Below are 12,149 nucleotides of genomic sequence, written 5' to 3' on the forward strand. Positions count from 1 at the left end.
GCACGTGCGGGGTAAGGGGGTTCTTATTTCATGTGTGGCAGGGTGGCGATGGGTAATGAATAAAGGCAGACAGTATGAACTATGTACATGTGTATATATATGTATATGTCTGTGTGTATATATATGTATACCTTGAGACGTATAGGTATGTATATTTGCGTGTGTGGATGTGTATGTATATGCATGTGTATGTAGGTGGGTTGGGTCATTCTTTCATCTGTTTCCTTGTGCTACCTCGCTAACGCGGGAGACAGCAACAAAGCAAAATAATAATAATAATAAAAATGATATAATAATGATATATATTTGTTTGTTTATATTTTACTTTGTAGCTGCCTCCCGCATTAGCGAGGTAGCACAAGGAAACAGATGAAAGAATGGCCCAACCCACCCACATACACATGTATATACATACACGTTCACACACGCAAGTATACATACCTATACATCTCAACGCATACATATATATACACACACAGACATATACATATATACACATGTACATAATTCATACTGCCTGCCTTTATTCATTCCCATTGCCACCCCGCCACCCTTGAAATAAAAAACCCCTCCCCCCTCATGTGTGTGAGGTAGCGATAGGAAAAGACAACAAAGGCCACTTTCGTTCACACTCAGTCTCAAGCTGTCATGTAATAATGCACTGAAACCACAGCTCCTTTCCACATCCAGACCCCACAGAACTTTCCATGGTTTACCCCAGACACTTCACGTGCCCTGGTTAAATCCATTGACAGCACATCGACCCCGGTATACCACATCGATCCAATTCACTCTAGTCCTTGCATGCCTTTCACCCTCCTGCATGTGCAGGCCCCGATCACTCAAAATCTTTTTCACTCCATCTTTCCACCTCCAATTTGGTCTCCCACTTCTCCTTGTTCCCTCCACCTCATGACACATATATCCTCTTTGTCAATCTTTCCTCACTCATTCTCTCCATGTGCCCAAACCATTTCAAAACACCCTCTTCTGCTCTCTCAAGCACACTCTTTTTATTTCCACACATCTCTCTTACCCTATTATTACTTACTCAATCAAACCACCTCACACCACATATTGTTCTCAAATATCTCATTTCCAGCACATCCACCGTCCTACGCACAACTCTATCTATAGCCCACGCCTCGCAACGATATAACATTGTGGAACCACTATTCCTTCAAACATACCCATTTTTGCTTTCCAAGATAATGTTCTCGACTTCCATACAATCTTCAACGCTCCCAGAACTTTCGCCCCCTCCCCCAACCCTATGATTTACTTCCACTTCCATGGTTCCATCTGCTGCCAAATCCACTCCCAGATATCTAAAACACTTCACTTCCTCCCATTTTTCTCCATTCAAACTCACCTCCCAATTGACTTGTCCCTCAACCCTACTGTACCTAATAACCTTGCTCTTATTCACATTTACTCTCAGCTTTCTTCTTTCACACACTTTACCAAACTTAGTCACCAGCTTCTGCAGTTTCTCACATGAATCAGCCACCAGCACTGTATCACTAGCGAACAATAACTGACTCACTTCCCAAGCTCTCTCATCCACAACAGACTGCATACTTGCCCCTCTTTCCAAAACTCTTGCATTCACCAACCTAACAACCCCATCCATAAACAAATTAAACAACCATGGAGACATCTCACACCCCTGCCGTAAACCTACATTCACTGAGAACCAATCACTTTCCTCTCTTCCTACTCTTACACATGCCTTACATCCTTGATAAAAACTTTTCACTGCTTCTAACAACTTGCCTCCCACACCATATATTCTTAATACCTTCCACAGAACATCTCTATCAACTGTATCATATGCCTTCTCCAGATCCATAAATGCTACATACAAATCCATTTGCTTTTCCAAGTATTTTTCACACACATTCTTCAAAGCAAACACCTGATCCAAACATCATCTACCACTTCTGAAACCACACTGTTCTTCCCCAATCTGATGCTCTGTACATGCTTTCACCCTCTCAATCAATGCCTTCCCATATAATTTCCTGGGAATACTCATCAAACTTATACCTCTGTAATTTGAGCACTCACTTTTATCCCCTTTGCCTTTATACAATGGCACTATGCAAGCATTCCGCCAATCCTCAGGCACCTCACCATGAGTCATACATACATTAAATATCCTTACCAACCAGTCAACAATACAATAAACCCCTTTTTTAATAAGTTTCACTGCAATACCATCCAAACCCGCTGCCTTGCCAGCTTTCATCATCCTCAAAGCTTTTACTACCTCTTCTCTGTTTACCAAATCATTCTCCCGAACCCTCTCACTTTGCACACCACGTCGACCAAAACACCCTATATCTGCCACTCTATCATCAAACTCATTCAACAAACCTTCAAAATACTCACTCCATCTCCTTCTCACATAACCACTACTTGTTATCACCTCCCCATTAGCCCCCTTCACTGAAGTTCCCATTGATCCCCTTGTCTTAAACAAATTATTCACCTCCTTCCAAAACATCTTTTTATTCTCCCTAAAATTCAATGATATTCTCTCACCCCAATTCTCATTTGCCCTCTTTTACACCTCTTGCACCTCTCTCTTGACCTCCTGACTTTCTTTTATACATCTCCCACTCATTTGCACTATTTCCCTGCAAAAATCGTCCAAATGCCTCTCTCTTCTCTTTCACTAACAATCTTACTTCTTCATCTCACCACTCACTACCCTTTCTAATCTGTCCATCTCCCATGCTTCTTATGCCACAAGCATCTATTGCGCAAGCCATCACTGCTTCCCTAAATATATCCCATTCCTTCCCCACTCCCTTTATGTCCTTTGTTCTCACCTTTATCCATTCTGTACTCAGTCTCTCCTGGTACTTCCTCACACAAGTCTCCTTCCCAAGCTCACTTATTCTCACCACTCTCTTCACCCCAACATTCTCTCTTCTTTTCTGAAAACCTCTACAAATCTTCACCTTCGCCTCCACAAGATAATGATCAGACATCGCTCCAGTTGCACCTCTCAGTACATTAACATCCAAAAGTCTTTCTTTCGCGCACCTATCAATTAACACGTAATCCAGTACCGCTCTCTGGCCATCTCTCCTACTTACATACGTACACTTATGTATATCTCTCTTTTTAAACCAGGTATTCCCAATCACCAGTCCTTTTTCAGCACATAAATCTACAAGCTCTTCACTATTTCCATTTACAAGACTTAACACCCCATGTATACCAATTATTCCCTCAACTGCCACATTACTCACCTTTGCATTCAAATCACCCATCAGTATAACCCAGTCTCATGCATCAAAACTACCAACACACTCAATCAGCTGCTCCCAAAACACTTGCCTCTCATGATCTTTCTTCTCATGCCCAGGTGCATATGCACTAATAATCACCTATCTCTTACCATCAACTTTCAGTTTTACCCATATCAATCTAGAGTTTCCTTTCTTACACTCTATCACATACTCCCACCACTCCTGTTTCAGGAGTAGTGCTACTCCTTTCCTTGCTCCTTTCCTCTCACTAACCCCTGACTGTACTCCCGAGACATTCCCAACACACTCCCTTTACCCCTGAGCTTCGTTTCACTCAGAGCCAAAACACCCAGGTTCCTTTCCTCAAACATACAAACTATCTCTCCTTTTTTCTCATCTTGGTTACATCCACACACGTTTAGACACCCCAATCTGAGCCTTGGAGGAGGATGAGCACTCCCTGTTTGACTCCTTCTTCTGTTTCTCCTTTTAGAAAGTTAAAATACAAGAAGGGAAGAGTTTCCATCCCCCCCGCTTCCGTCCCCTTTAGTTGCCTTCTACGACATGTGAGGAATGCGTGGGAAGTATTCTTTTTCCCCTAGGAGCAGTGAAAATTTTTTATTGAGGATATATATATATGTCTCAGAAGTTGGTGACTGAGTTTGGTAAAGTGTGTGAAAGAAGAAAGCTGAGAGTAAATGTGAATAAGAGCAAGGTTATTAGGTTCAGTAGTGTTGAGGGACAAGTAAATTGGGAGGTGAGTTTAAATGGAGAAAAACTGGAGGAAGTGAAGTGTTTTAGATATCTGGGAGTGGATTTGGCAACGAATGGAACCATGGAAGTGGAAGTAAGTCACAGGGTGGGGGAGAGGGTGAAAGTTCTGGGAGCGTTGAAGAATGTGTGGAAGGTGACAATGTTATCTCGGAGAGCAAAGATGGTTATGTTTGAAGGAAAAGTGGTTCCAACAATGTTATAAGGTTGTGAGGCATGGGCTATAGATAGGGTTGTGCAGAGGAGGGTGGATGTGTTGGAAATGATATGTTTGAGGACAATATGTGGTGTGAGGGGGTTTGATCGAGTAAGTAATGTAAGAGTAAGAGAGGTGTTTGGTAATCAAAAGTGTGGTTGAGAGAGCAGAAGAGGGTGTATTGAAATGGTTTGGTCACATGGAGAGAATGAGTGAGGAAAGATTGACGAAGAGGTTATATTTACCTCCTTCCAAAACATCTTTTTATTCTCCCTGAAATATAATGATACTCTCACCCCACCTATCATTTGCCCTCTTTTTCACCTCTTGCACCTTTCTCTTGACCTGTGTTGTTGATTGGTTGGTAAGGATATTCACTGTATGTATGGATCGTGGTGAAGTGCCTAGTGCCATTGTACAAAGGCAAAGGGGATAAAGGTGAGTTTTCAAATTACAGAGGCATACGATTGTTGAGTATTCATGGGAAATTATATGGGAGGGTATTGATTGAGAGGGTAAAGCCATGTACAGAGCATTAGATTGGGGAAGAGCAGTGTGGTTTCAGAAGTGGTAGAGGATGTGTGGTTCAGGTGTTTCCTTTGAAGAATGTTTGTGGGAAGTTCTTAGAAAATCAGATGGATTTCTTTGTAGCATTTATGTATCTGGAGAAGGCATATGATAGGGTGGATTGAGATGCTTTGTGGAAGGATTTAAGAGTATATGGTGTGGACGGCAAGTTGCTAGGAGTATTGAAAAGTTTTCATCAAGGATGTAAGACATGTGTATGAGTAGGAAGAGAGGAAAGTGACTGGTTCCCATTTGAATATCAGTTTGTGGCAAGTGTGCATGATGTCTCCATGGTTGTTTAATTTGTTTAAGGATGGGGTGATTAGGGAGGTGAATGCAAGAGTTTTGGAGAGAGGGACAAGTATGCAGTCTGTTGTGGATGAGAAGGCTTGGGAAGTGAGTCAGTTGTTGTTTGCTGATGATACAGCGCTGGTGGCTGATTCTTTTGAGAAGCTGCAGAAGTTGGTGACTGAGTTTGGTAAAGTGTGTGTAAGATGAAAATTGAGAGTAACGGTGAATAAGAGCAAGGTTATTAGGTTCAGTAGGGTTGAGGGACAAGTTAACTGGGAGGTTAGTTTGAATGGAGAAAAACTGGAGGAAGTGAAGTGTTTTAGATGTCTTGAAGTGGACTTAGCAGTAGATGGAACTATGGAAGCGGAAATGAGTCACAGGGTGGGGGAGGAAGTGAAGGCTCTGGGAGTGTTGAAGAATGTGTGGAAGGCAAAAGCGTTATCTTGGAGAAGAAAAATGGGTATGTTTGAAGGAACAGTGGTTCCAACAATGTTATATGGTTTTGAGGCATGGACTATAGATAGGGTTGTGTGGAGGTAGGGGGTGTGTTGGAAATGAAATGTTTGAGGACAATATGTGGTGTAAGGTGGTTTGATTGAGTAAGTAATGAAAGGGTAAGAGAGATATATGGTAATAAAAATAGTGTGGTTGAAATTTGCATTGAAATGGTTTGGACACATGGAAAGAATGAGTGAGGAAAGATCAACAAAGATGATATATGTGTCAGAGGTGGAGGGAAGAAGGAGAAGCAGGAAACCAAATTGGAGGTGGAAGGATGAAGTGGAAAAGGTTGTGAGTGATCGGGGCTTGAACATACGGAAGTGAATTAGAAAGATGTGGTATACTGGGGTCGATGTGCTGTCATTGGATTGAACCAGGGTATGTGAAGTGTCAGGGGTAAAGCATTGAAAGGTCTGTGAGGCCTGGATGTGGAAAGGGAGTTGTGGGTTCATTGCATTACACATGACAGCTAGAGACTGAGTGTGAATGAATGTGGCCTTTTTTGTCCGTCCCTGGCGCTGCCTTGCTGGAGGGGGAAATGGTATTTTGTGTGTGGCAGTGTGGTGATGGGAATGGATGAAGGCAGCAAGTATGGATATGTACATGTTTATATATATATATATATCTGTATATGTATATGTATGTATACGTTGAAATGTATATGTATGTATATGTGCGTTTGTGGGCGTTTATGTATATACATGTTTATGTGGGTGGGTTGGGCCATTTCTTGTCAGTTTCCTTGCACTATCTCGCTAATGTGGGAGACGGCGGTTAGGTATAATCGATAAATAAGTGTGTATGTATGCATATGTTGATATGTACATGTATGTATATGTGCATGTATGGGCATTTATATATATATATATATATATATATATATATATATATATATATATATATATATATATATATATATATATACATATATATATATATTTATTTTGCTTTGTCGCTGTCTCCCGCGTTAGCGAGGTAGCGTAAGGAAACAGACGAAAGAATGGCCCAACCCGCCCACATACACATGTATATACATACACGTCCACACACGCAACTATACATACCTATACATCTCAATGCTCACATATATATACACACACAGACATATACATATATACACATGTACGTAATTCATACTGTCTGCCTTTATTTGTTCCCATCGCCACCTCGCCACACATGGAATAACAACCCCCTCCCCCCTCATGTGTGCGAGATAGCGCTAGGAAAAGACACCAAAGGCCCCATTCGTTCACACTCAGTCTCTAGCTGTCATGTAATAATGCACCGAAACCACAGCTCCCTTTCCACATCCAGGCCCCACACACTTTGCATGGTTTACCCCAGACGCTTCACATGCCCTGGTTCAATCCATTGACAGCACGTCGACCCCGGTATACCACATCGTTCCAATTCACTCTATTCCTTGCACACCTTTCACCCTCCTACATGTTCAGGCCCCGATCACTCAAAATCTTTTTCACTCCATCTTTCCACCTCCAATTTGGTCTCCCATTTCTCCTCGTTCCCTCCACCTCCGACACATATATCCTCTTGGTCAATCTTTCCTTACTCATTCTCTCCATGTGACCAAACCATTTCAAAACACCCTCTTCTGCTCTCTCAACCACACTCTTTTTATTTCCACACATCTCTCTTACCCTTACATTACTTACTCGATCAAACCACCTCACACCACATATTGTCCTCAAACATCTCATTTCCAGCACATCCCACCCTCCTGCGCACAACTCTATCCATAGCCCACGCCTCGCAACCATACAACATTGCTGGAACCACCATTCCTTCAACCATACCCATTTTTGCTTTCCGAGATAATGTTCTCGACTTCCAAACATTCTTCAAGGCTCCCAGAATTTTCGCCCCCTCCCCCATCCTATGATTCACTTCCGCTTCCATGGTTCCATCCGCTGCCAAATCCACTCCCAGATATCTAAAACACTTCACTTCCTCCAGTTTTTCTCCATTCAAACTTACCTCCCAATTGACTTGACCCTCAACCCTACTGTACCTAATAACCTTGCTCTTATTCACATTCACTCTTAACTTTCTTCTTTCACACACTTTACCAAACTCAGTCACCAGCTTCTGCAGTTTCTTACATGAATCAGCCACCAGCGCTGTATCATCAGCGAACAACAACTGACTCACTTCCCAAGCTCTCTCATCCACAACAGACTGCATACTTGCCCCTCTTTCCAAAACTCCTGCATTCACCTTCCTAACAACCCCATCCATAAACAAATTAAACAACCATGGAGACATCACACACCCCTGCCGCAAACCTACAATCACTGAGAACCAATCACTTTCCTCTCTTCCTACACGTATACAGGCCTTACATCCTCGATAAAAACTTTTCACTGCTTCTAACAACTTGCCTCCAACACCATATATTCTTAATACCTTCCACAGAGCATCTCTATCAACTCTATTATATGCCTTCTCCAGATCCATAAATGCTACATACAAATCCATTTGTTTTTCTAAGTATTTCTCACATACATTCTTCAAAGCAAACACCTGATCCACACATCCTCTACCACTTTTGAAACCACACTGCTCTTCCCCAATCTGATGCTCTGTACATGCCTTCACTCTCTCAATCAATACCCTCCCATATAATTTACCAGGAATACTCAACAAACTTATACCTCTGTAATTTGAGCACTCACTCTTATCCCCTTTGCCTTTGTACAATGGCACTATGCAAGCATTCCGCCAATCCTCAGGCACCTCACCATGAATCATACATACATTAAATAACCTTACCAACCGGTCAACAATACAGTCACCCCTTTTTTAATAAATTCCACTGCAATACCATCCAAACCTGCTGACTTGCCGGCTTTCATCTTCTGTAAAGCTTTTACTACCTCTTCTCTATTTACCAAATCATTTTCCCTAGCCCTCTCACTTTACACACCACCTCGTCCAAAACACCCTATATCTGCCACTCTATCATCAAACACATTCAACAAACCTTCAAAATACTCATTCCATCTCCTCACATCACCACTACTTGCTATCACCTCCCCATTAGCCCCCTTCACTGAAATTCCCATTTGCTCCCTTGTCTTACGCACTTTATTTCCCTCCTTCCAAAACATCTTTTTATTCTCCCTGAAATTTAATGATACTCTCTCACCCCAACTCTCATTTGCCCTCTTTTTCACCTCTTGCACCTTTCTCTTGACCTCCTGCCTCTTTCTTTTATACATCTCCTAGTCATTTGCATTTTTTCCCTGCAAAAATCGTCCAAATGCCTCTCTCTTCTCTTTCACTAATGATCTTACTTCTTCATCCCACCACTCACTACCCTTTCTAATCAACCCACCTCCCACGCTTCTCATGCCACAAGCATCTTTTGCGCGAGCCATCACTGCTTCCCTAAATACATCCCATTCCTCCCCCACTCCCCTTACCTCCTTTGTTCTCACCTTTTTCCATTCTGTACTCAGTCTCTCCTGGTACCTCCTCACACGTCTCCTTCCCAAGCTCACTTACTCTCACCACTCTCTTCACCCCAACATTCTTTCTTCTTTTCTGAAAACCCCCACAAACCTTCACCTTCGCCTCCACAAGATAATGATCAGACATCCCTCCAGTTGCACCTCTCAGCACATTAACATCCAAAAGTCTCTCTTTCGTGCATCTATCAATTAACATGTAATCCAATAACGCTCTCTGGCCATCTCTCCTACTTACTTACAGTTGTAGTGGATGCTAATGCTAATAGACTAGTTCTTGCTTTGCTTGTTAGAGGCAAACTAGGTGGAGCTAAATTGATGTAAAAATAGAGAAGAGAAGAAATAGCTAAGAGTTTTGGAGGATAGAGCAAAGTGATTAGAAATATACAGAGGTGAGGAGCTATAACTGGTGGGTATGACAGAACATAAGATTCCCTAACAATTGAGGACATTCTTTACAAGGTTTCTTGTTGGAATTCATGAAATGTTAAATGATGGAATGATAGATGATGTTTATATTTATCTCTTCAGTTGGACTAGGGCTAGATGTCTGGTATTTTTGAATGATTATTCATTGTATGTCTTAGTATCATTATTTTTTTGCTCTTACTTTTTTTTGTGTTGCAGGTTCAGCTTAAGATTCATGGTGGTTTGGGCTTATCAGTGATACAGCAAAGTCCCCCACAAGAAATTATTTATGCCAAGTTAACAGATATTGTGTTTGAATATCAGAGCTCCCTGCTGCAGCGCACAGTTGATTGTAGTGTGAGAGATGTTCAGGTAAAGTGAGAGAAAAGTCTTGGCACATCATTGTTATATGAATAAGACTTTTCCCAAGTTTTCTCAAGTATACATTGCCATGGTGGGATTTTACCAAGTGCTGTAATGAACATTTCTGCTGTCAGTGCATTTTAGGAAAAGATCTGTCATTTTTATTATGATTTTACTGTGTCTACAACATTAAGTAGTAGTTTTACTTCCTTTTTGCTGACATGCTGTTAAGATCACAAAATCTTTAGGCTTATTGTAAGAAAAAATCATATTACATATCCAAGAAGCCATATCGCTTCAGAAGTAGAGGGGAGAAAGGGATACTCATGGGGTTCCAAGACTGCTTTTAGACTATATGGTAGAAAGAGTAAATCTGAGGTAGAATAAGCCAGCATTTCAGAAGGATATTTGAACTGATGCAAATGAGAATCAGTTGCTTGCTTTGCTGGTTAGGAAACCCACCATCCAATTTATTTTCATCTAGCCATAAGCCACACAGTTAAAACAGGTCAAAATTTTGGGAGAATTGATTTCATTACTTTGTGAAGATACTGAAAAAGATTGAAAATAAGAGGGAAAAAATAGACTGGATAAACAGTGATTTGCAACTCTTAGTACCTACCTGCGAACTTCTGGTGGAGACATACTTTTAAATACTGTATTTGAATCATTTAGAAGAATTAAGACCATTTGAAAGCCATTCCAAACATTTAAGTGGCACAGTAAGTGTAGCAGTATTGTATGAACAAGACGAAGAAGGTTCCCTAGGCCAGAACAGGTAGAACACATAGAATAAGTATAAGCTTGTCTCTTTGACCTCCAAGACAGCATGTTCAAGTACAGTTAAAGGAAATTTAAACAACATTTGAGTATATATATGTGGTTGAAAAATATAAATGAGACAACAAAGAAAGATATTGACTTTGATTGTGAGGGATTCCCAAGGGGAACTAATGATATGAGGGGTGCCATGGGGCACCAAACAGCTGATAACAAGCAGCTTATTAATGATATGGAAGTGAACAAACATCTTTTATGAATAACCTCTTGGATGACAGGTTAAAACTGTTGGAGGACATTACCAGGGACTATATATTGAACGATGAGGTATATCAAGGTTGACATGCTGTCAATAGACTGACCAGGTCATGTGAAACATCTGGGGTAAACCATGGAAAGGTCTGTGGGGCATGGATGTGGATAGGGAGTTGTGGTCTCTGTGCATTACATATGACAGCTAGAGACTGAGTGTGAATGAGTGTATCTTTTGTCTGTCTTCATGGGACTACCTCACTGAAGCAGTGGGTAGCAATGCTGTTTCTTGTGGAACAGTGTAGCACCAGGAATGGATGAAGGCAAGTATGAATATGTACATGTGTATATATGTATATGCCTGTATATGTGTATATGTTATGTATATGTATATTTTATTTATTTTGCTTTGTCGCTGTCTCCCGCGTTTGCGAAGTAGCGCAAGGAAACAGACGAAAGAAATGGCCCAACCCACCCCCATACACATCTATATACATACACGTCCACACACGCAAATATGCATACCTATACATCTCAGTGTACACATATATATACACACACAGACATATACATATATACACATGTACATAATTCATACTGTCTACCCCTATTTATTCCCATCGCCACCTCGCCACACATAGAATTACATCCCCCTCCCCCCTCATGTGTGCGAGGTAGCGCTAGGAAAAGACAACAAAAGCCCCATTCGTTCACACTCAGTCTCTAGCTCAGTCTCTATCATCAAACACATTCAACAAACCTTCAAAATACTCACTCCATCTCCTTCTCACATCACCACTACTTGTTATCACCTCCCCATTAGCCCCCTTCACTGAAGTTCCCATTTGCTCCCTTGTCTTACGCACTTTATTTACCTCCTTCCAGAACATCTTTTTATTCTTCCTAAAATTAAATGATACTCTCTCACCCCAACTCTCATTTGCCCTCTTTTTCACCTCTTGCACCTTTCTCTTGACCTCCTGCCTCTTTCTTTTATACATCTCCCACTCATTTGCATTTTTTCCCTGCAAAAATCGTCCAAATGCCTCTCTCTTCTCTTTCACTAATGATCTTACTTCTTCATCCCACCACTCACTACCCTTTCTAATCAACCCACCTCTCATGCTTCTCATGCCACAAGCATCTTTTGTGCAAGCCATCACTGCTTCCCTAAATACATCCCATTCCTCCCCCGCTCCCCTTACCTCCTTTGTTCTCACCTTTTTCCATTTTGTACTCAGTCTCTCCTGGTACTTCCTCACACAAGTC

At 41.4% G+C, this 12,149-nt stretch overlaps 1 protein-coding gene across 1 annotated transcript in view; it reads left to right on the forward strand.

The window, feature by feature from the left end:
* Window positions 1-12,149, forward strand: part of Vps13D (vacuolar protein sorting 13D) — a 772,012-nt gene that overhangs the window by 590,737 nt on the left and 169,126 nt on the right. The window contains exon 62 of the mRNA XM_071670877.1: window positions 9,705-9,857. Coding sequence (XP_071526978.1) covers window positions 9,705-9,857 — 153 coding nt within the window. The remainder of the gene's footprint in view (window positions 1-9,704; window positions 9,858-12,149) is intronic.

Source organism: Panulirus ornatus, chromosome 16 (genome assembly GCF_036320965.1).
Source record: "Panulirus ornatus isolate Po-2019 chromosome 16, ASM3632096v1, whole genome shotgun sequence".
NCBI lineage: Eukaryota > Metazoa > Arthropoda > Malacostraca > Decapoda > Palinuridae > Panulirus > Panulirus ornatus.